Source organism: Lontra canadensis, unplaced genomic scaffold (assembly GCF_010015895.1).
Source record: "Lontra canadensis isolate GAN:19392208 unplaced genomic scaffold, GSC_riverotter_1.0 scaffold53, whole genome shotgun sequence".
NCBI classification, from domain to species: Eukaryota; Metazoa; Chordata; class Mammalia; order Carnivora; family Mustelidae; genus Lontra; species Lontra canadensis.
The window spans coordinates 8,785,492-8,811,769 of record NW_022631047.1 but is presented as its reverse complement, the minus strand read 5'-3'; the positions used below and the strand labels follow the sequence as shown (position 1 = coordinate 8,811,769).

General features: G+C 37.6%; 1 protein-coding gene across 1 annotated transcript in view; it reads left to right on the top strand.

Moving 5' to 3' along the window:
* LOC116877568 (ankyrin repeat domain-containing protein 26-like) overlaps window positions 1-26,278 on the top strand; it is a 62,147-nt gene that overhangs the window by 29,135 nt on the left and 6,734 nt on the right. The window contains 4 exon segments of the mRNA XM_032874332.1: window positions 6,590-6,853; window positions 7,706-7,923; window positions 9,151-9,227; window positions 9,230-9,381. Coding sequence (XP_032730223.1) covers window positions 6,590-6,853; window positions 7,706-7,923; window positions 9,151-9,227; window positions 9,230-9,381 — 711 coding nt within the window.

The following is a 26,278-nucleotide window of genomic DNA, read 5'->3' as shown; positions in this document are numbered from 1 at the left end:
ACAAAACCACTGATAAACACTCAAAGAGGAGAAAGAAGTCCAAATATATCTCTAAAGAAAACCAGTAAAATATCGAAGACACAGAAAATAATCAGAGAAAATCTCCAGAAACAACCACAAAGCAAGTAGTAAAATGACAAATACATATCTATCAATAATTACTTTGGATATAAATGGGGTAAGTGCTCCAATCAAAAGACATAGGATGTCAGAGTGGATTAAAAAAAAGAAGAAGAAGAAAAAACAAGACCCATCTATAAGCCGCTTGCAAGAGTTTTATTTTTGTCATAAGGACACCTGCAGATTGAAAGTCAGGGGATGGAAAAAACGTGTGTCATGCAAATGGATATCAAAAGAAAGCCAGAATAGTAAAACTTATATTGGACAAAATAGAGTCTGAAAGAAAGAGTGTAGTAAGAGACAAGGGCACTATATCATAATAAAGAGGACAGTCTAACAGAAAGAAGAGCTATCAATTGTAAATATTTATGCACCCAACATGGGATCACCCAAGTACATAAAACAATTAATGACTAACATAAAAGAACTAATTGATAATAATACAATAATACTAGGGTACTTTATTTTTATTATATATGTTTTAAATGAAATTCATTGCTTTTATTCCTAATTGCAAAAGTATCCATGAAGACAATGTACAATTTGGATATTTTAGGAAGGAATAGAAATAATCAATAGTTGGTACTTTAACACACCACTTACATCAAGGGACAGATCAGAAAGTCAACAAGGAAACAGTGGCTTTATATTAATGCACTAAACTAGATGGACTAAAGAGATATATTCAAAATATTCCATCCTTAAACAGCAGAATACACATTCTGGAACATTCTGTAGAATAGATCACATATTGGGCCACAAAACAAGCCTTTTTTTTTTCTTTAATTATTTTTTTCAGTGTTCCAAAATTCATTGCTTATGCACCACACCCAGTGCTCCATGCAATACTCGCCCTCCATAATACCCACAAAACTGGTCTTAATAAATACAAGAAGATTGAAGTCATACCAGACATCTTTTCTAATCACAATACTATTAAATTAGAAGTCAGCCACAAGGAACAATCTGAAAGACCATAAATACATGTTGGTTAAGTAATATTCTACTAAACAATGAATGGACCAATGAGGAAATAAAAGAATAAATGTAAAAATACATGGAAGCAAATGAAAATGAAAACACAATTGCCCAAACTTTTGAGATACAGTAAAAATGGTTCTAAGAGGGAAGTATATAGCAATACAGGCCTACCTGAAGAAACAAGAAAAATCTACAACAACCTAACCTTCACCTAAAGAAGCTAGAAAAAGAACAACAAATGAAGCCTAAAGTCGGCAGAAGGAAGGAGAATAAAAATTAGAGCAGAAGTAGGGGTGCCTGGGTACCTCAGTTGGTTAAGCAGCAGACTCTTTTTTTTTTTAAATTTCTTTTCAGCATAAGAGTATTCATTGTTTTTGCACCACACCCAGTGCTCCATGCAATACGTGCCCTCTCTAATACCCACCACCTGGTTCCCCCAACCTCCCACACCCCGCCCCTTCAAAATCCGCAGATTGTTTTTCAGAGTCCATAGTCTCTCATGGTTCACCTCCCCTTCCAATTTCCCTCAACTCCCTTCTCCTCTCCATCTCCCCTTGTCCTCCATGCTATTTGTTATGCTCCACAAATAAGTGAAACCATATGATAATTAGCCACAGTTATCAGAAAGAAGAGAAAAGGGATCCAAAAAAAATCAAAGATGAGAGAGGAGAAATAACAACCAACACCACAGAAATGCAGACAATTATAAAAGAATATTATGAACAACTATATGCCAACAATTTGGACAATGTAGAAGAAATGGATAAATTCTAGAAACATATAAATTACCAAAACTGAAACAAGAATGGAAAATTTGAACAGACTGATAAGCAGCAAAGAAATTGAATCATTAATCAAAAAACTATTAACAAACACAAGTCCAGGACCAGAGGCAAATTCTACCGAGCATTTAAAGGAAGAGTTAGTACCTATTCTCAAACTATTCCAAAAAACAGGAAAGGAAGGAAAAACTCCAAATTCATTCTATGAGGCCAGTATTACCCGGATACCAAAACAAGACAAAGACACCACAAAAAGAACTATAAGCCAGTATCTTTGGTGAACATGGATGCAAAAATCCTCAACAAAATACTTGCAAACTGAATCCAACAGTACATTAAAAAAATCATCACCATGATCAAATGGGATTTATTCCTAGGTTATGGCGGTGTTTTAATATCTGCAAATCAATCATTATGATACACCAAATTAATAAAAGGAGAAGAATCATCTGATCATTTCAAAAGATGTAGAAAAAGCATTTGAGGGACACCTGGGTGGCTCAGTGGGTTAAATCCTCTGCCTTCGGCTCAGGTCATGATTCCGGCGTCCTGGGATCTAGCCCTGCATCGGGCTCCCTGCTCAGCGGGGAGCCTGCTTCCCCCTCTCTCTCTCTACCTGCCTCTCTGCCTACTTGTGATCTCTGTCTGTCAAATAAATAAATAAAATCTTAAAAAAAAAAAAAACATTTGACAAAGTGCAACATCCATTCATGATAAAAAAGTACAACATCCATTCATGATAAAAAAGTATAACATCCATTCATGATAAAAACCCTCAACAAAGTAGGTTTAGAAGGAACATACTTCAACATAATAAAGGTCATATATTAAAAATGTACAGGTAATGACATCCTAAGTGGGGGAAAACGGAAAGAAAAACTTCTTAGATCTTGCTTCTAGTTATGTGCTGCTTCTCATTAGCACTGTTTGTCATTATTATATTAATCTTAGGGGCACCTGGGTGGCTCAGATGGTTAAGTGTCTGCCTTCGGCTCAGGTCATGATCTCTGGGTCCTGGGATCGAGTCCCATATCAGGCTCCCAGCTCAGCAGGGAGTCTGCTTCTCCCTCTCCTTCTGCCTTTCCCCCTGCTTGTGCTCTGTCTCTCTGTATCTCTCCCAAAAGAATAAATTTTTTAAAATTAAAAAACATTAATCTTAACCTTTTTTACTTCCCACTTTAATGGAGACCAATTTCTAATATATAAGTTATGTATCTTATTAACTCTTTTTGTCATCCATTTTTCTATCTGTTTGTTTTTTCTTAACAAACTCCCCAAAGTTTAGTGGCTTAAATAACATTTATTTTGTTCACAAATCTACTGTTAGGAAAAGTGTGGCTAGGACAGCTTGTTCTCTTCCCCTAGCTTCAGGTGGGGCCGCTGAAAGGCTTGGGGCTGAAACTGTTTGAAGATTTGTTCACTCACATCTGGTGGTGTTGATGCTGGCTATTGCCTAGGACTATAGTTGGGGCAGGCAGCGAAACACTGACACTGGCACACTAGACTCCTTGTGGCCTGAATTTTCTTACAAGATGGGGGGCTAAATTCCAATCCAAAAAAGCTGCCTGAGCTGCAGAGCAAGGCAGAAGCTCTATTGTCTTTTGTAACCTAGCCTTGGAATACACAGAGCATCACATTCACCATATTCTGTTAGGAGAAAGTCACGAAGGTAGGCCCATGGTCTTTTTTTTTAACGGAATGAATATTTAAAAACCTATGGACACATGTAAAAAGCAGCATGATTTACCCACCGGCCACAATTTTTTGTATTCCTCCCACATGAAAAATACACTCACCTCCCCCCACCCCATACCTCCCACAAATCTCAGTTCTCCTGGCATTGGGTTTGGGCTTGAGTCCAAGATCTTACCATCTTAATCAGGTACAGCAGGGATAAGGTGCCTGAAGGTATAGTCCCTTGAGTGCAAGTCCTCTCCACCTGAACACTTGGGAATTAAGGAAGACAGTGCTCTACCACTCAAAATGGAACACTCTGGTAACCTGCTAAGGACTCTCCCGTTGAAAGAAGATGGGAGGCACACTGGTCCATAGCAGTTTTGAAACACACCCTGAAGCATGCTGTCAGTTCTTCAGTGAGGACTTAGTCCTAACCATGGGAATGCTTCTCCACGGCTGTTTGCTTTACTCTTTGAGCTCTTGGTTCTGTCCTTTTCATAAGGAATGACCTGTGTTTGTAGCTGCTTTTTCAGCCTGCTTCCTCCTGGTGGGACTTCTAAGTCTCAAAGGCCTATTTTTAGTTTGTACTATCTTGGTCTCTTTTAGTCCAAGCTCGCAAACAGTGTTTTTGCTACTATAATTCTCTTCGTTTTTGAGTTTTCCGTGAATATGATTGGATTTCTCCTGGGTCTTTTTGAGATAAGTTTTCACCTCAGGTTTCCTGCGAAGCTCTCATTCGACAATGCCTTTAAAATTCTCATACTCTTAAGATCCTTAAAGAAATTTGAGGCACACCTTAAATCCTTCTGAAGTCTTAATAAAGGGTTTATAGTTTTGGCTTCACCCATAGGCCATGTCTTTCTGGATTTGCTTTTAACCCAGAAGCCGTTTCTTTACTTTAGCATTATTTGACAATACAGCAGGTGGAGAGGCTGTGAATGAGGAACAGATAGATGAACCCAGTAAGTCCTTGTTCCTTCATATTGAATAGTCTTTCTTTAAGCTTATCTCTCCTATCGGTTTTACTTTCAAGTGGTTTGTGGCACGAGTTCCTTTTCCCTCTAGTGTCATTTTCTTCACTTATCTAGAAACCTTTACTGTAAGCCCCTTCAAGGGCCATCAGGTTTCCACTAACAGTCTCTTGGAAGCCGTTTTGGTTTTCATTCTTACTCTTCTCTACTTCTCACTCTTAATCTTCTTTCAGGTTCCGCCCATTTCCTGGTTCAAAGAAGGTTTAGTTTCAGTTTTTTGGGTTTTTTTTATGGCAGCACCCCATTTTTAATATCAGTATCTGTGCCGGTTATTTATTGCTGTATAATAAACCATCTCAAAACCTAGTGGCTCAAAACAGCATTTATCTTGTTCACAAATCTTTGGACAAGGCTGAGTAAGGCCAACTCGCTTCTTCATTTGCCATCACGTGGGATGACTGGAAGCTGGGAACTAGAATCATCTAAAACCTTGTTCATGCACATGTTTGGCTGTTGAGGATGGCTTTTGGCTAGGATGTTAGCTAGGGCAGTCTCAGCTGGAATATTTCCATGAAGACTCACTAGGTAGCCTGGGCTTTCCCATAACAGCTGGATTGTAAGGGTGAGGTTTCCTAGAAGAAGAAGTCAGATGGAAGCAATATCACATTTTCTAACCTTGCCTTAAAAATCACACAGCAGGGGGCACCTGGGTGGCTCAGTGGGTTAAAGCCTCTGCCTTTGGCTCAGGTCATGATCCCAGGGTCCTGGGATCAAGCCCGCATTGGGCTCTCTGCTGAGCAGGGAGCCTGCTTCCCCCTCTCTCTCTGCCTGCCTCTCTACCTACTTGTGATCTCTCTCTCTCTGTGTCAAATAAATAAAATATTTTTAAAAAATCACACAACAGTTCTGCCATATTCTGTTCACTAGGAACCAGTTACTAAGGCTAGCACATATTAAGGGGAGGGATTGTCATGGGAGAAGTGTCAATTTATAAAACCACCACATCCACTCACCTTGTCTTACCAATCATATCTAAAGGAAAGGAGTTCTTCCCAACTCAGCATCACTGAAACTCCAGCAAGTTTTTTGGTTGTTTTCATTGCTTAGTATATTCTCTTATTTTGTGGGAAGTTACAAAGGATTGTAACACTGTTGAGTTAAGGAATTTTTTTTTTTGGCCCAAAAATATATGGATCATCCCACTAAATTATTTTTCCCCACTAAATTTTTTTACTGAGAGATGTGATTTCTTAACCTTGTGAATCATTTCTCCTCAGAATGCAATTCAAATTAGCATAAAACATTTGTAATTCAGAAAAAGGCTAATGGCGTTAGAATCAGTATTTATAGATTCATTAATTAGAGTCTTATTTTCAAGTCTTATTTTGGTAAGCATTTATTGGCTCAGACCTACATAAGCCAATATGGTATTCCTAAAACTTCTTTAAAAATTTATGGAGTACGAGGGCACCTGGGTGGCTCAGTTAAGTGCCTTTGGCTTGGGTCGTGATCCTGGGATGCTGAGATTGAGCCCCATGCTGGGCTTCATGATCAGTGGGGAGTCTGCTTCTCCCTCTCCCTGTTCTTGCGCTCTAGCTGTCTTGCTCTCTCTCCCTCTCAAATAAATAAATAAAATCTTTAAAAAAATTATGGAGTGTTAAGATGAGGGAAGGGTTCAGAAACTTTCTACTAAGACGTGACTTACAGTTATTTTATGGAGGAAAAATCTGAAACAATCATAGAAAAATAAAAGTATAAAAATCAAATACAAATGTGTGGCAAAGAGGATGACAGCAGAGATCGATTTTAGCAACTCCTAGTGGTTTTAATTTTGTTCTTGATTTTCTGAGTTATTTGAAGTTCCACATGAATTTATTTTAAAATTTGAGCACCTGGCTGGAGCAGTCAGTAACATATGTGACTCATGATCTTGGGGTTTGAGTTCAAGCCCCATGTTTGGTGCAGAGATTTAAAATCTTAAAAAAAAAAATTTGGGTCTTAATTTTGCATTAGACTATTTTCAATCTACTTCCAAACTGTATTATTTTATTCATGCAGGTTGATGATCTTACAGCAAAACTGGAAACTGTGTTTTCAAAAAACCAGGTTCTTACTCAGGAATTATCATCTATGAAAGAAATACCGACAAAATGTGAAAAGCTAGAGAAGAAAAAAAAGAAGTTGGAACAATAAGTAGTAAACCTCAGAAGTCGTGTAGAAGTCAACATGGTAGAATACAGTGAAATAGAACAGTATAAATGGGAGCTTGAAGAAAGATTGAACATAGCAGAAAAATTAAAAGAAGTCAATCTGTTTTTACAGGTTAATTTATTCATTTATAATATGCTTTAATTCATTTCACTGCAAATTACATTTTGGTTATATGCAGTATAGAGTTTTCCTTTACTTCCTTTATAGCAATTTGGTAAATTTCTGGAAGCATTTGTTCCTTCCTTCTAAAAATTTCAGTTTTCATCATTATTCTCACTAAATTGATCTGTCAGAATGATTCACAGTGGAAAGTCATTTTATTTTTTAAGACCAGTTAGTATAAAACAAGGCTATTGAGAGGAAAAGAAAAAATTGTGCTTTAAAAATTTTTACCATGGGGTACGTGGGTGGCGCCGTCAGTTGTTTGTTTGGGCTACATTCTGAACATGCCTACATTAAAAAAAAAAAATTGTACCATACTTGGATTATTCCTTTTTTTTTATATTAAATATCTTAATTATTTATTTGGAAAGCACGAGTGGGGGATGGACAGGTAGAGAGAAAATTCCAGGCATACTTCATGCTGAGTACAACACAGGGCTTTATCCCAGGACCCTGAGATCACTCTCTGAGCAGAAACCAAGAGTCAGGCACTCAGATGACTGAGTCAGCCAGGCACACCATGTACTTCAATTATTTTTAAGTTGTATTGTTCACTTTTTTAAAAATTTAAATGATTTTATTATTCTTTGAATTATCAGATTGCGTGAGTTCTAATGTAAGAATGAACATTATTCACATTTAATTCAATTTCACATTAATGATAAATATTTTACATTTCAGCTTTTTTTTTTTCACTTTAAAAATTGCTCTCTGAATCATTGACACAAAACTAAAAGAAAGAAATATACTGTAGTTACCCAGGTTGTAACAATTTTAAAACTTGCTTTTAATTTGCTTTAGACACAAGTAGCATCTCAAGAAAGCTTAGCACAGTTAAGAGAAAATAATAATGCTTCACTAAGAAGTCAAATGGAACTCAGAATTAAAGAGCTGGAATTTGAATTATTCAAAATGGAAAGTTCTCAAGAAGATCTTATTAAAACAGAATTGGACAGATATAAGCCCCTCTACCTAGAAGAAGTAACACATCGAACGTCATTGACAAATGAACTGAACAAGTTAAAACAATCATAGAAAGTAGAGTTAGCTTATTAATTTGCCTCTAAACCGTAATTTTTATGGAGCCACATTCATGAGATCAGTAGTACGTGAAAGCCAACTCAATAGTATAATTTTGAAAAATGATGTTTGTAAATGAACTTACTGTTGAAATGTTAGTCCAAGACAGTTTGCATCTCTCTTTTTTTGGTTTTAAATGATTTTATTTTTTTCCCTTGGATATTTTCAGTTAATCTGATCTCCTAGTCTTTAAGCTAATTGTTTGAAGGTTTATAATTTAGACAGCATATTATTATAAAATTGTCAGAACTACCCTGAATAGAAATGAGTTTATTAATATTTATTTATTAACGTTAGTGTATTTTTGGAAGAGTGCATCCTTAACCCAAAAGGTCAAGACGGAAAGGGCAGATTCCACCTCCAGTGCCCTGGCATCTGTGTTATTACCTAATCGCCTCTGGACCTGTTTCAGTTCTTTCTGATCGCGACTCTGCCATCTACTTCTCCCCGAGCAATTGTTCATCTCAATTATCCCTCAGAGCCACGTGCTCAATCTCTCTGAGGTAATGTGTGAAATGTACAAGAGTGGTGAAAGCCAATGCTTGAAAAATGTCTTTGAGGGATTTTTTTAATTTTTATTTTCTTTTAAAGATTTTATATATTTATTTGATAGAGAGAGAGAACAAGTGAGCACGAGCAGAGGGGAGCAGCAGGCAGAGGGTGAGGGAGAAGCAGGCTTCCCGCTGAGCAGGGAACCCAGTGTGGGGCTCAATTCCAGGGCTCTGGGGTCCTGACCTGAGCTGAAGGCAGATGGTTAACTGACTGAGCCACCCAGACCCCGCAGGATGGTTTGTTTTTACAGCTCTAAACTGGTTTACTAAATATAAGTACGTGTCATGGCATCCCCAAGAATCTTTTAAGTACAACCATTCAGAAGTCAGCAGGTGTTACCTGTTAAGCCAGGGACATCACTGATTGCCATTTCTCTCCCTCCTTAATTTGAAGTTCTTATTAGTTAGGAACCCTAAAAATATATGTACTTCTTTAGAACAGTTTTAAACCTATAATTATACATAGAAGATCTGCTCTCTCACATTTACCATGTTAAAACACTGTTTAATGGCACATTCTGTTTACTATTATGGAAACTTAGAAAAATGCAAGTAATTTAGAAATGATTTGGGGAGAAATGAAATATGAAGCATTGTGTTTTGTAATCTTAACAGGACTAGTGAGAGGCTGGCAGAGACCAGTACCAAACTTCTGGTGGAGAAGCAGCAGAAGCAAACTTTGCTTGACATACTAATACGAGGCCAGCCCTAGCACCACCTTATAGTAGAAATGTTAGTAATAATAGTTCACTATTCAATAGAAATGTTGCTCTAAGAGAAAATGTGGTGATTCATACCTCAAACTCATGGCGTTCAAGTAATGACATTGGGACCTTCTTGACCAAGGTTAGTTATATTATCTCACCTTTTTTTCCTTGGGTTTCAGATTTCTGATATAATTTTTGTTTTTAATTTGGTAAAATTCTGAGTTGTTTAGCTAGCTAATACACACTAAGTAAAAGTCATAATTATTTGTGCTAATAAAGAAATGAGACAAAAATTTTGATTTTTTTTCTTAGTTCCTGGAGCTCTTACTTTCAAGAGATACATACCTATTATTACCTTTATTCAATAAATATAACTAAAATGACATATTTTATTATTTTTTCAAGATTTTATTTATTTTAGAGAGAGAGTGTACAAGAGGGGGAGAGAGTGTGAGACTCTCAAGCAGACTTCCTGCTAAGTGTGGAACCCTACATGGGGCCCAGTCTCACAACCCTAAGATCATAACCTGAACCGAAAACAGGAGTTAGACGCTTGACTGAGTTACCCAGGCACCTCAAAACTGACACATTTTAAATTTCTTGAAAACCTACATCTAAATTCGATTTTAGAAAGTAAATATTATTGCTCACTAATGAAATCTATACTTAGATGCTTTGACTAATTTCCTGGTTGACAATGGTTCATAACAATTTTAAAGTTCGCTGTTACCCATTTTTCCCACCCCTATGTATAAGTGAACAATAAGAATCCAAACACTTAATCACATATGGATATTTGTTATTTTAAAGAATCCATGATAAGTCCTTTTTATGAATTTAATAAACTTGTAATGCTAAAAAGATTAATTTTTCTTTTTAAGTTATAATTGTTGTCATTTTCTTCCCTGAGAGTACATCCTTAATTGTTTTCTTACTTGGAGCATTTTTTAAAACTTATAACACTTCTATTTCAATTTCTACAAAATGTCTTGCTGAGCAATTGTAGAGCATTTTCTAAATCGCTAAATCAAGCAAATACTGGATTCTTTTTTTTAGAGAGAGAGAGAGAGGGAGAGAGAGAGTGTGTGCAAGCTGGCGGTGGGGGATGAGGTGCACAGGGTAAACAGGCTCCATACTCAGTACAGAGCCTGATGCAGGGCTCAGTCTCAACGATCCTGAGATCATGACCTGAACCAAAGTCAAGATCAGATCCTTAACTGACTGAGCCACCCAGGTGCCCCACAATTGGAATTTTTAAAATGAAGTTCACATGTATCTACCTTGCCAGCACTTGAATGACTGATGACTAAGATGGGAATAATAGGGAGTCTCTAAGTAGCAGCTAGTTTCCATTGTGTATCATTATTAAAATATCCATTTCAGTGTGGGGAAGTGTGTAAACCTGGCGATTCACAGACCTGTACCCCTGGGGAAAAAATATATATGTTTATAAAAAATAAAATTAAAAAAAATATTTTTTAAAAATTAAATTGCACTTTAAAAAAAATTATTTTACAGGGGAAGGGGGCGCACAGAGAGGAGGGAGAGAGAGTCTCAAGCAGACTCAGTGCAGGAGTGGGGCTGGATCTCATCACCCTGGATCATAACCTGAGCCAAAACCAAGAGTCTGATGCTCAAATGACTGTGCCACATAGACACACCCCAGATAATTTGTTTTAAAGTATCTGGACCTACCTTGTTTAAGCAGTGAAGAAATATAAATTAGAAATATCTGGGCTATGTTAACCATTAAAATTAAATCCTTGGATCTTGATAAATGATAAATTGCATAAGGTCAGAATCTAAGTTCATATTCATTGGACAAAAACATTTTGGACAGTGCAGTGTCCTCTCAGCATGTGGAATATCAAGCTCATCTTTAAGTGATCAATGACATAGACGAATGTTACAAATCTATGAAATCCCAGCTCTTCCATTGGTAGGAAAGATCGCTTTTAAAGGGTATTATGCTGAGTGAAATAAGTCAGTCAAAGAAAGACATTATCATATGGTTTCATTTATATGTGGAATATAAGACTCTGTGTATTGGTATGGATGTGCATATGGTAGGGGAGGGAAAACTGAATGGGAAGTCTTCAGAGAGGGAGAAAAACTATTAGAGACCCTTAAGTATAAGAAACAAACCGGGTTGCTGCAGGGGAGGTGGGTAAGGAATTGGGTAATTTGGTGATCAGCATTAATGAGGGCACATGATGTGATGAGTCCTGGGTGTTACAAGCCACTGACAAATTATTGAACACTACATCTGAAACTACGTACTATATGTTGACTAATAGAATTTAAATTAAAAAATAAAGGGTTGCCTGGATGGCTCAGTCGATTGGGCATCTGCCTTCAGCTCGGGGTGTGATGCCAGGGTCCTGGGATTGAGCCCTGCATCAGGCTCTCTGCTCAGCGATGCTTTTGCTCTCTCTCTCAAATAAACAAATAAAATCTTTTAAAAAGTTAATTAATTAATTAAAAATGAAAATGAAAAAACATACATGTTAAAGGTAATATGTAAAAATAAAATTAAAAAATAACAGTAGAAGATATATTGGAAAATATATGAAAATAAATGAAAAAATAAGTAAAAAAAAAAAAGAATAAAAATAGAAAGGAAGCAGATCCTATTTCCCTTAGAGATGAAGCTGTGCAGCACTTTATGATCAATAAACTTGGAGGAAGTTCAAATAAATAAATAAATAAATATTCACAGAAGCAAAACTTCCTGCCTCAACCAGTATGTCCAAGGGAATTACATCCGACCATTAAAACCACTTCTTTGGGCCTTCAGCACCTGTCTAAAATACAATGACAGAAAATACAAAGAGAAGTCCCTGTTAATTTCTAACAAAGCCATGTGAAGTTACAGAGGCAGAATGAGACAGGGAGGACAGATGGGATACAGCTACCAGAAACAGGTATGCCTTAAGGTGATGTAACCGTGGTGATCAACCAGAGGTATTGGGGGAGTTTAGCAAAGAATGGGCATGGCATGTTTGAGGGGATGGGATGAGTATCAGGTAAAGATGAGCAGAAAAATGACAGGGGCAGGTGTTGCTGTAACAAACTTCAGTAACTTCGTAATTGTGCCAAGCACATTCCTGTTGCCATTCTGAGACCTGACACCAAAGATAGCATCTTCTAAAGGGGTTCCTGTTTTTATTGTTCTGATGAGAAGCCGGAGTCCATTCATTAGCACTGTTCTCACTTCTCTCCTCTTTCACTCTCAACCAGAAATTAGGGTCCATGAGAAGTTAATGGCCCCTGGTTCTGCACCTGCCCCCAATTAGTACTAAGGCAATAGGTGAAAAATATGTTTGGAATCATGCAAACCTCCATGAACAGGTAGACATCCTCATTAAGCCTGAGAATTCAGGTGGGTTCTGAGCTGTGCAGTTGCGCTCTCTGGTGAATGATCCACAAAACCAAGGCCCCTGGCCATTCAGATTATTGCCTGCACCAAGAGGCTGAATAGATTGGGAAAGTTAAAAAGAAATAAGGAGTAACTCCGACGAGTGACTGCAAGCAAGAAATCTTCACAAGGTCAATAATGTAACAAACTGTGCTCAGTTAAGAGCAGTAAAAATAAAAACCAAACTATGGATTTCCCAGAATATATTATTCTAAAAGTCTTCATGAGAGGCTTTTTTAAAAGGTAACTCTAGACTTTTTAAGATAAATTGTGAAAACAGCGTTCCTATATACACTTCTCTTTGTGTTACTATCTTACAGAAACATCAAATATTTATCCAAAAAATGACGGTACATCATAATATTGCTATAATACTGTTAAGTAAATTCAAAACTTAATCAAATTTCATCAGTTTTTCCATTGCTTCTGTTTTAGGACCAATCCAGAATGGCATCTTGGGTTTAGTTTTGTCCTGTCTCCTTGGTTTCTTCCAGCCTCTAACAATTCCTAAGTTCTCCCTTGTCTCTACAATTCCGACAGTTTGGAAGGGTGCCCATCCATTATTTTGTACAAGTACCTCAGGGTGGGCTTCTCTGGTGATTTCTCATTATGAGATGGAGGTTCAGCACTGTTGGGGGCATGCCGTAAAGACAATGTGCTTCCCAGTGTGCCATATCAAGGGACACTTGATGTCAGTATGTTTTACTGATGATGTTAACATTAATCACTCTGCTAAGATCAATGGTAGGCTTTTTATCACCTTTTTTTTTTTAATAGATGAAGAAGGAGAAGCTTAAGGAGAAAAACAAGTTACACACCCTAAATATAGGGTCTGACTCCAAAGTTCATGGACTTTCCAAAATTTACCACATTGTCCCACTTTAGTTGGAACTACAGTGAAAATTCCAGCCCCCCTTTTTTACTTCTCCTCTAAGATCCCTAGGTGAATAAAGTTGACTAAAACTGTTGCCCATTCTGTGTTTCTATGTGCTTTCAGAGTTCTAAAAAAAGGTGAGGGACGCCTGGGTGGCTCGGTTGGTTAGGCGACTGCCTTCAGCTCAGGTCATGACCCCAGAGCTCTGGGATGAGTCCCACATCTGGCTTCTTGCTGGGCGGGGAGCCTGCTTCTCCCTCTTCCTCTGCTGCCACTCTGCCTGCCTGTATGAGCTCTCTCTCTCTCTTTCTCTCTCCCTCCCTCCCTCCCTGGCAAATAAATAAATAAAATCTTTAAAGAAATAAAAAATTAAAAAAGGTGAAAATATAATTCAAATAAAAACATTAGAAAATTAGCATTTGCAGTCTCTCAGGATATTAAACATCAGGGTCTTGTCTTTTCTCCTGAGCCAGATTTATGTTTTCTGATGATCTGAGGCAAAAATAATTTTGCATATTGGGCAGCAAAAACCAACCAACCAACCAAAACAACATTGTCGAAAGAGAATATTAATATTTTCATCACAGAGAGATTTGGACATAGGCTGAGAAAGAGAACTAAATAGTTTTGAAGGAAATTTTCTTCAGAGAATCAGTAATAATAATCTCAATGACTATATTTGGCCTCCAAACTAGAAAAATAAGAATTTATTTTCCTTACTTTACCTCACTCCCCTGTCTCCCCACATCAATGATATATCTGAAATATTCACCATACTTGCTCTTAGAAATGTTTCATATAGAACAGACTTCATATTCTATTGGAAGGAAATCTAGTCAGTGAAATTAAAATATTATACGAAAAACTAAGTGAACATATTATATGGTAAATGTAAAATTGTTTTCAATTAATTTATATCTGTTTTTATATTTTCTCCTAGCCAGAATATATTTCTTACACTGGAATAAATTAATATATGAGTACACCATCTCACATGAAGCTTCAAACTGTTCCTAGGTGTTTCTCTCATTTGGACAAAGCTATCCATGAGTCACTGAGTTATGGGCTTCATTATGGGAAAAAAAGACTGGTCAATCTCTCCAGAGTATCCTGATAGAGAGAACTTGAAACTACAAAGGATATGAAAGAATGTGGCCAGTTCATTCATTAAGCCACAAATATTTTTCAAGTTAATATAACAGAGCGATCACACGCACTGAGGCCAAGCTACCTGAGCTCAAACCCGGGCTTAATATACTAGTTGTGAGGTCTTGATTAAATTATTTAGTCTTTATGGGGTGCCTGGGTGGCTCAGTCAATTAAGCGTCCAACTCTTGATTTCGGCTCAGGTCATGATCTCAGGGTCGTGAGATCAGGCTCCTCGCTTAGCAGGGGTGTCTGCTTGAGATTCTCTCCTTCTGCCCCTCCTCCCCTCCAAAAAATTATTTAGTCTTTCTACATCACAGTTTCCTCATTTGTAAAATGGAGATAGCAGTGTTCTATAGCTCATCTGTAGGATGGGGATAACAGTAATCTCTTCAAATGTTGTAATGAGGAGCAAATGAGGAAATATCCATAAAACACACACACAGGTTGTGTTACACAGTTCTACACAGAGTAACTGTGAAATCTACTATGTCTAAGACACGCTTGATCGTTCTTATTGTCCTAGCATAATTATTAATAGGTCTTCCCATTCAATCTAAAAAGAGTCCCAGTTGGAAAATAAAGTACATAGCCATTCTTGTTACAAAGCATGTAGTAAATACTATATAACCATTGGTTTATTATCAAAACTCCGTTCTAAGCACTGGGGATGCTTAGTAGCGAGCAACAACAACAACAAGGACACCATAATCTCTGCCTTCCTGAAGTTTTTATTCTATTTGGGAGACATAACTAACCATCAAAACCAATCAGTAAAATATACGTTAGATGGTGATAAATATAATGGCATTCAACAGCAACTCAGCTTCTGGAAACTGCCATTTAGCCTATCCTCTCAAATGTATCAGTGGAATTTTTTAAAAGATTTTATTTATTTTATTTTTAGAGAGAGAGAAAAAGAGGGGAGGGCAGAGTGAGAGGAAGAAAATCTCAAGCAGACTCCTCACTGAGCTCAGAGCCTGGCATGAGGCTTGATCCCACGACCCTGAGATCATGACTTGAGCAGAAACCAAGAGTTGTGTGTCTAACCAACTGCACCATTCAGGTGCCCCTATCAGTGGGATTTTTAAACTTGTCTGAATAAAGAAATATTAACTCAAAATGGGTTAAAGACTTAAATGTAAGGGGGCGCCTGGGTGGCTCAGTCAGTTAAGACTTAAATGTAAGACCAGAAACCATAAAACTCCTCTAAGAAAAAACAGGAGAAAAACTCTTTGACATGGGTCTTGGCTATTTTTGGAGGGGGGGGGGGATGACACCTAAAGTGCAAACTACAAAATAAAAAATGAACAAGTGGGACTATATCAAACTAAAAAGCTTCTGCACAGCGAAAGAAACAAGGAAAAGGAAAAGACAACCTAAGTAATGAGGGGCAAATATTTGTAAGCAACATATCTGATAAAGGGGTTAATATCCAAAATATATAAGGAACTCACACAACTCAAGTAAAAATAAGTGATCCAGTTTAAAATGGGCAAAGGACCTGAATAGACATAAAGATACACGACCTAAAAGACACATGAGTGGCCAACAGGTGCATGAAAACGTGCTCAATGTTGCTAATCATTAGGGAAATGCAAATCCGAAGCACAGTAATACCTCAAGATATTATCAAAAAGATAAGAGATAACATTGTGTAAGACTGATGATTCACAGACCCTGAAACAAATAATACACTATATGTTAATTTTAAAAAGATAAGAGATAATAAATGCTGGCAAGGATATGGAGAAAAAGGAATCTTTGTGCACTGTGGGTGGGATGTAAACTGGTGCAGCCACTATGGAAAGAGTATGGAGGTTCTTTGAAAAATTAAAAGTAGAACTACCCTATGACCCAGCAATTCCACTTCTGTGCTTTTCTGTTGGTGAGTTCACTATCTAAAAGGCTCCCCATGGGGCGCCTGGGTGGCTTAGTCGTTAAGCGTCTTCCTTCGGCTCAGTTCAGGATTCCTGGGACCTGGGATGGAGTCTCACATGGAACCCCAGCCCCCTGCATTGGGCTCCTTGCTCAGCAGGGAGCCTGCTTCTCCCTCTCCATCTGTCTGTCGCTCCCCCTGCTTGTACGCTATCTCTCTCTGTCAAATAAATAAAATATTTAAAAATAAAATAAAATGCTACCCACATGCAATGCTGATGCTGACGTGTTGTCTGTTATTCATAAGTGCAGGAAGGCTGTGTGCGATGTGCCTAATGGAGAAAGTACATGTTTTTGATAAACTTCCTGTTAGCTGTCAGTGAATCTTATAATGTTAATGAACCAACAACAATATATATTGAATATAGTATATTTAAACAGGAAAAACATAAAACAGGTGTACTGATTAGTTGACCAAAAAAATGTTACTTGAGGTTCACAGATATCTGACTCTATATTTTTTCTGAGATTATCAGTTCAATATTCACTGATTTTGTGTTCTTAGTGACTTTACACTATATAAGTATCATAATAAACCACACACACACACACACACACCAAATTGATGTTATTTTCCCAATAGAAAATAAAAAAGCTGGATTAAAGGTAAATTTCTTCTTGGAAATCTATATCTTAGAATAGAAAGTAAGTTGAAAGTTTACTTAATGTGAATTTCATGTTATAATTTAATATTAACGTAGAAACATGTCATGGCATTTTGTAATTAGCACCCTGAATTTCAGAAGAAAAGGAGAAGGAATGATCCTTGTAGATCTAGAGTCTAGAGCCACAAGGGGGCATCACTACCTCAGGAATGAGACTTGATATTCCAACTAATTGATAAGAAATATTTTCCCTGCATTTAGAATTTATCCTCTTCTCATTATTTACTTTCTCTTGTTCAATCACATAGTGTTCATAATTCTTAAAAAATTAGTTGGCACATGTTAGCCATGCGCCATTATTGACTCAGTGAATAATTTACGGATTCAGAATGACGTAGAGTTAAAAACATCGAGCCGAAGTTAAGAATTACTTTGGTCTATGAAATTTTGATTTCCTATTTCTTGTCTCTGTAACCGGATAAGAAATGCAGCTCAACAACACACATGTGAAAGGAAAATGGAGCTATTTCAGGACAAATTGGGGCCTTAGCGACCTTGTGAGAAAGGAGATCTCCACTGTGAGACACCCCGACCCTGCAGCACTGGGTTTCGTCAATCCCATCAGACAGGACCCTGTCCAGAAAAAAATCACAACAAAATTTACTCTGGCAGGAAAGCTCATGCAACCAACAAAATCTAGAAAATCAAGATGTTACTGTGTTGCCTTCATCAGTCAAATTCAAATTTTCACACCCATTTAACAAGAGTGAGCAGAGGAGCATTTTATAGCCAGGGAGGTCAATTTTCTAAATGTCGCCCTGCCAGGTTTTGATCTAGACTGTTGGAGTCATCCTTAACTCCTCCTTGCCCTGATCATTCATACCAATCCACCAGCACTCCTCCTTGCTTATCCTTCAAAATATATCTGGTATTTTAAGACTTCTTATCATCCTTACCAGCTGGGCCAAAGACCGCATCATCTCTCATCAGGATTAAAATTCTTAGGCATAGTATAAAAGATTTCCCTGATTTGTCTTTTTTCCCCACTCAATGCAGTAGCTGAAGCAATCTTGTGAAAAGGTAACTTGCAATATAGCACTGTTCTTTGCAAAAGGTCCAGTGGCTTCTTACCTAAGTCAGAATAAGGCCAGAGAGAATCGTTAAAATGGAGGACAAGGCTCTCAGAGATCCTGTCCTCCGTGACCATGACCTCTTTGACCTCATTTGCTGCGGCTGTACCCCTCCCCCTGTCACTTCCTGCCTCTTACTCTTAGCTGTTGCTCTAACCTGCTGTATATGCTTCTGATTGGAGGCTGATGCTTGTTATTTCCTCTGCCTCTTTCCCAGACATCTTCATGGTTTGCTTCCCCACTTCTTTCAAGTGCTGGCTCATTATCTCCTTCTCAGTGAGGCTTTCCTTGACCACCCTCTTTAAATCTCAACTCTCTTCCAGGAAGAATTTCCTGTCTCCTTTCCTGCTTTATTTCCCCCCACATTATTCATCATCTTCTAATAGACTACATAATGTACTTAAAATTTTCATGACGCTGTTGTTTTTCCAATTCCTAGAAAAGAGCTACCATAAAAGCAAGGATTTTTGTCTCCTTTGTCATGTCAGTATTCCTAGAACCTGGAATATTACCTGGATCAATAAATGCTTTGTTGAAAGAATTAATGGTAACTCTCAGCTCTGTGTGTGTGTGTGTGTGTGTGTGTGTGTGTGTACAAACGTGGGTAGGAACCCATTTCCCAATCCCTTCCATATCCCTAATGAAGTCTTCTCTGGCAGAACGTGATTGACATTAAGTGTAGGCATTTTCCTTTGGTCACCCTTAAACTCTCTTAATTCAAGCAGAGTAACACAACATAAAAAGTCCAGATAGGTTTGGTTTTTTATGCAACTAAGCCAGGGCAGATAACTGTGGAGTGGCACATCCAGAAAAATACCAGGACCCAGGCACCCATGCATTTTCAGTGAGTAGATAAAAGCCAATAGTTAGCCCATGAAACTCATACTGTGAAGTCTAGCTGAAGATAAACGACAACAGAGGTCCCACTTTCCTCTCTGTATGAATTTGGGAAACACAGGAAGGACTAGATCATTCTTAGAGGATGTTAACTTTTCATAATTATACTGAATAATTGACTTGAGTAGGAGCCCTGGAACACCCCTTCCACCATGACACGTCTCAGGTTTCTCTCCTTTTATGAATCCAGCCAAAGAACAATATAAAAAAACTATTGAACATGGAACTCTATCCATTCTACAGTGTGAGTGCCGAGTAAAAATAATTTCAAAACTCTTAAGGGGGACAGTGTAAGATATTTGTATGACCAGGGTGCTGAAGACATAACCTGGGAGGAGCCTCCTTAAAAATATAGTGATAAGAACTAAAGGAATTGCAAAGATGAAAAAGAGCTCAATGTTGACCCCACCCCCCCAAGGTAGATAGGAAATAAGACTCATTTTCTAAATCATCAGAGGAAAAATATTTTAACAGAACTAATTTGGAATTATTTATCTATATTATCATTTCCCATTCTAGAAGGAGATGGAGAGCATAGATCTCTATAGTAATAATCTTGTTTCAAATATTTAAGGAAGACAATGTTGCTTCATACAGCCTTGTCAAGTGAAAAGAAATTGTGAGGGATAGGTAATGTTTCTGTTGATATCTCAGCCATGATTTTGGTCCAGATGTTTTATTTCCTATGCTGGCACTATTTAATTAGTAGCATATTCAGGATCGTCACAGATGTGAGTTTGCCAAACCATCACGATGAAACCATTACACTGTATAGTTGTTTTAGCTGTTCCAGTTATTTTTTTCTTCTTCTCTAAGGGCCTATCATGTGCTCTCCTCACAAATAAAATCTGTGCATCTGGGAGAAATGGCAGCATGCTGTGTTTGCTCATGTTTACCTTTGAAATTATTTTTCCTTAAGTGATGGTGGATTTTCTAGATGTTTTATGTAAACTTGAAATTGAGTAATAAAATAGCAAAATAAACCAACAACACAACAACAGCCCCAACACAATGGAACAAAATTGTTCCACATAAAATATCGAATTGTTGGGTGGAAGTTTGTCGAACCAAGACTGAAGTGTTCAGGTCTTGGCGTTACAGAAGAAAAGCAGACACATTTGGTTTGAGAATAGAACTCTAAGTAAGGACTCTAGCTAACCATTTCTCTATAATTTATTTATTTTTTTAAAGATTTTATTTATTTATTTGACACACAGAGAGAGAAATCACAAGTAGTCAGAGAGGCAGGCAGAGAGAGAGGGGGAAGCAGGCTCTCCGATGAGCACAGAGCCTGATGCGGAACTCGATCCCAGGACCCTGAGATCATGACCTGAGCTGAAGGCAGAGGCTTAACCCACTGAGCCACCCAGGCAACCACTCTATAATTTATTTTACTTTGCTGAAACAAGCTTTGATTTCTCCCTCACCCTACCCTGCTTCTGTTTGTTTTTTTTTTTTTATTAACAATCTTGCCCATCAAGGCTTCAAAGCCCATTTCAACTATTTCCAAGGGAGTATTGGATGTGCCAGAAATTTAAATCTATTACAAAGTTGTAATTTGATTTTACTACTGATGAAATACAAAAACTAAAAATCAATAAAGTACATCCTCACTGTCCACAAAAAGAAAAAGATAATATTTCTTTTAAATGTTCATAAAGTCATTGGCAGTAATGTCTGTAGCCTCTCACTAAAATTTCACCTTGCATGTTCTGATGGCTTGGGAACATCTAGGGAAAGTGGAAAGTGCTCTGTTACGTTGATTTCTTTTTTCCTCACTGTAGTCCTCTACAAAATGTCATTTTACATGTGTATCTTAGTTCCCATAAAACTTCATTTTTTCCTGAGATACATATAGTGATGTAGCTTTTTAAATACAGTGAATATTATTAAGACTTCAGATTGTCATTGGTATAAAGCGAGTTCATTTACTTTTTAAATTCTGTTCACACCTGAAGATTTAATTTCCACTCATTCTTAAAATGGTTAAAATAGTGTATGATTTTCCAAAACTTATACTTTGCTTTTTATTCTCAGTGTGTGCACAATTCACAAATTGTATAAAGAAGATGTGTTCTCTGCCATCAATTATTTGTCTGTGTATCAGACAGGGTCCTCTAAGGAACCCCGAGATTTATTACAAGGAGTCAGTTCATGCGGTTGTGGAGGCTGAGAAGTCTCACAGTCTTTGATCTGCAAGTTGGAGACCCAGGAAAGCTGGTGGTGTCCACGTCCAAAAGTTTGAGAATCAGGGGAGCTGATGGTGTAAGTCTCAGTCAAGGGCAGGAGAAGAAAAACAGCTCAGCGATCAGGCAGAAAAGGGCCACCTTCTCCTTTCCTCTGCCTTTTATTCTATTCAGGTCCTCAACAAATTGGACAACACCCACCCACATTGGTGAAGGCAATCTGGTTTGCTACAACCACTGATTGAAAGCCTAATGTCATTGGGAAAAACTCTCACAGACACATCCAGAAATAATGTTTCACTAAATATCTGGGTACTCCCTGATGTAATGAAATTGACACATAAAATGAACTATCACACCCTGTTTATACTCATATTACACAAAACCACTATTTGGATTCCTTGTGCCTTTGACAGTAATACTGTCCTGGCACGTATCTCTTCTTCTCTCCTTATCCCCTCCAGACTGTTCAGAGTGACTTTTTTTATTTTTTATTTTTAAAATATTTTATGTATTTATTTAACAGAAAGAGAGAGCACAAGTAGGCAGAGCGGCAGGCAGAGGGAGAGGGAGAAGCGGACTCCCCATTGAGCAGGGAGCCCAATGCAGGACTCAATCCCAGGACCCTGGGATCGTGACCTGAGCTGAAGACAGAGGCTTTAACCCACTGAGCTACCCAGGCACCCCTAAAGATTTTATCTATTTATTTGTCAGAGAGATAGAGCCCAAGCAGGGGGAGCAGCAGGCAGGGGAGAAGCAGATTCCCTGCTAAGCAAGGAGCCTCATGTGGGACTCAATCCCAGGACCCTGGGATCATGACCTGAGCAGAAGGCAGAGGCTTAACCAACAGAGCCACCCAGGTGCCAGATTTTTTTTTTTTTAATTTAAATCAGATTATACCACTTTTTTGCTCAAAACCCTGTAACCATTCCCATTTCAGTGTGACAAAAGCCAGTTCTTAAAATTGCCTTCAAGTCTCCTCATGACCCGGCCACCTAGTTTCCTCCTCTCCTCCTCCCCGACCCCTTACTCTACTCTTCCTCTCTGGCCCCTTGGTATGATTCATATCCCACTTACTCCTGCTTTACTGTGACCATTGCTGGTCCCTCTGCCTGTAATGCTGTTCCCAGTGTATTCAACGGCTAATTTCCCAGCAACATTCTCCCATTGATTTCAAACCCATTGATGATTCCTGACTGAAACAATTGTTAAAATTAGAGATTGATGCAAAGCCATGGTCTGATAATTCTGTCACTTCTTGCATATTTATTACCAGACATCCTTCCATGAAGAAGAGCCCCCGTGCATTCCCCACACCCATATTTTGAGGAATATTACAGACTCTAGATTCTGTTTTTAATTTGATTTTTATAATTCATCATTGGCTTCTTGGGGCTTAAATTTCCCCCAATCTGGGCAGTACGAATCTCTTCAAGTTGACTCACTTGTCCATTTGTTAAGTCTCCATCAGTTACTGAACACTGCTTTGCTTTCTGCACAAAAAAAAAAAAAAAAAGGATGGATGAGGCTTTGTCCTGTACCTTTCCTGTGTCAGACCTACACTCATCCATTTCTCCAAGAACCTCCAATTCAATTAAGTGAGAAATAGTGGCGAAGAACCACTATCTAAGGATTAAGTGTTCTTGCCATAGGGGTATCACTGTGTTTTTTTCTTTATTCTTCCTTTTAAAAAAGATTTTATTTATTTATTTGACAGAAGGAGAGAAAGTGATCACAAGCCAGGGGAGCAGTCGGCAATGGGAGAGGAAGAGGAAGAAGCAGGCTCCTTGCTGAGCAGAGAACCCGATGTGGGACTTGATCCTAGGACCCTGGGATTATGACCTGAGCCAAACGCAGACGCTTAACCACTGAGCCACCCAGGTGCCCCTTTTTTCTTTATTCTTAAAAGCTCTTTATATTTGTTTATCTGTTATATGTTACAAATATTTCTCTTATTTTCTCATTTGTCTTTTGTCAATGCGTATAGTGTTTTTACAGGTTATGTAGTATCTGGATTTTGAGTTGTAATTAGTCACAGTTAAGTTCTCAGATTTGGGTTAAATAAAACTTCAGCTGTGTATTCTTGTATTTGTATGGTTTTATTTTTTTATGTTCAGATTTCTCTTCTATTTGGAACCTATTCTGGTATTTGACATAGGGACCCAATTTCACTATTTTTCCAAATGCCTAGTTAGTTGTTCCCATTGTATTGATTTAAAAGTCCATTTTGGGATGGTGCTTTTATATTTTTAAGTACTTGTATTAATTTTTGAATTTTTGTTTATTCCATTCGTCTGTGTGTCTCCTTTTGTGCCCATACCACAGTGTTTTAAATACAGAGGCTTTATAATGTGCTTTCATATCTGAAAGGACTATTTCCCTTTTAGGTTCTTTTCTTTTCTTTGTACGTTTTTAAAATATCATGTGTACTCTAGTATATTTTTTGCAATATGAATTTCAGAGGTTTTTTTTTGCTTAAAAAATTATGCTATTTATATTAGGACTGTGCTAAATTTCTATGTTAATTTAAGAAAAGTTGACTTCTGGGCACCTGGATGTCTCAGTCAGTTAAGAGTCTGCCTTCCACTGAGGTCATGATCTCAAGGTCCTGGGATCAAGCCCTGTGTAGGGCTCCCTGCTTAGTGGTGAGTCTGCTTCTCGCTCTTCCTCTGCTCTTCCCCCTCAGTCCTCTACCCTGCTTGTGCACTTTCTCTCAAATAAATAGATAAAATCTTTAAAAAAAAAAAAAAACCTGACATACACAAACAAGGGGTATCATTCCCTTTGTTCACGTCCACTTCCAGAAGTGTGCTAAAAAGTCTTTCTCTTATGGTTTTTTCACATATCTCATTATGTTGATTTCCAGGAATTGTTATCTTACCTGTTGTTATTGTAAATAGAGTTTTCTCTTCTGCCTGGTTGTGTTTGTATACACATTGATTTTGTACGCTCGTTTTCTCTTCTACTCTCTTCCTAAATTCATTTCATTGTTTGCATCCTTGATTGTCTTAGATGTTTCAAGTATATTACCATATCATCTGCTATTAGAGATAGTTTTGTATCTTCTTTTCCATTTGCTAGGTTTCTAGTTATTTTCCTTTAAAAAAAAATGCACTGGCCCATACCTCCAATATAGTACTAAGGAGTAATGGAAATAAGTGAGCCTCTTGCCTTGTTCTTGACCTTAGTGGGAATGTCATAGTGTCTCCCCACTAAGATAGAAGCTGGTTTTAGAGATAACCAGGCTGTACTTCCCCAAGTGTTTGTGTGAAGAATGGATATTAAATTTTGTCAAGATCCTTAAATAGAGAAAGGCAATTTATGAAGATAAATAATTTTTCTCTTTGATGAAAACCAGAAAATAGAACTTAAGGGACATTGAAAGATATAGAAAGTATAGAAAAAATAGAGGTTAAGAGGCATAGAATAAGACTATTATATATCTCTAAGGAGAGGAGATAGAGACTAGGGGATACATAATACTTTCTTAAACGTCTGGGAATTTTCCTAAAATAGTAAAAGTCACTCTACATATTTAGAAAGGCCAGAATATCCCAGGCATGATTTAAAAAAGAAATCCAACACTTAGTCATGTCATTGTGAAGTTATTGTATTTCAAAGAAAAGCGGAAGTAAAATGACAATTTCATTATGAATCAGGGAATTATAAGACAAAATGAAATACCACTTCATAATCTCAAAGTGACAAAATTAACAGTCTGACAATGACCAAAGTTTGGTAAAAGTGTGGAGCAGTGGGATTTTATATAAACAGCTGTTGAAAATTCATATATAGAATTTAGAAATAGAATTTAGAAAGCAATTTGATACTTCCTAGCAAAGAAATCCCCTATGACACAGAAATCCCACTTCTAGAGAAATAGCACCCATATAAACAGATTTGTACAAGAATAGAGGAATAGAATAGAATAGAAGAAACAGCACCATTTGCTACTATTCTTACACAACAATATACAATATGCAGTCAGAACAAAGAATGAACTAAAACTATATGACATATGACTATGCATATAAATCCTTAAAACAGGCTTTTGAAATATAGCAAATTACAGAAGAATATATACAATATGATACATTATATAAAGTTGAAAAGCAGTAAAAATTCAACAAGGTATTACCTTGGGATGGAAAACTGTTTTCAAACAAAGCAAGGAAATGATGAACACAAAATTTAGAGTAGAGCTTCCCTCTAGAGAACGGCAGGGGGCAGAATGTGGTTGGGGAAAGGACATCCAGGGACCGACGTCCTTCATAAGTACTGATATCTATATCTATATCTATATCTATATCTATATCTATATCTATATCTATATCTATATCTATATCGATTTTAGGATTGTATTTATGTATTTGAGACAGAGGGAGACAGAGTGAGCACAAGTTGGGGGGAGGGGCAGAGGGAGAAGGAGAGGCAGGGAGCCCATGAGGGTCTTGATTCCAGCACCCTGAGTTCGTGACCTCAGCCAAAGGCAGATTCTTAACCAATGGAGCCACCCAGGAGCCCTGGTACTAATACTTTTTTTAGCAACATGGTCATAAAAAGGCTTTTATGGAATGAAAATTTTTTAAACAGTACTTGGACATTATCTATACTTTTAAGTGTACTATGTTACAAAATAATAAGTTTAGATATTTTGTAAAGAACCATTGGATGATGAGGTATTCTGCATTCACCACGACTCAATTGCTGCACAGGGTACCCCCTTACAGTCCATTTCAACTTGTGAACATTTGGTTTGAAATACATATCTGATAATGGGAGGCCCAGTTGTCTCGGTCGGTTAAGCGTCTTCCTTCATTTCAAGTCATGATCCTGGGGTTT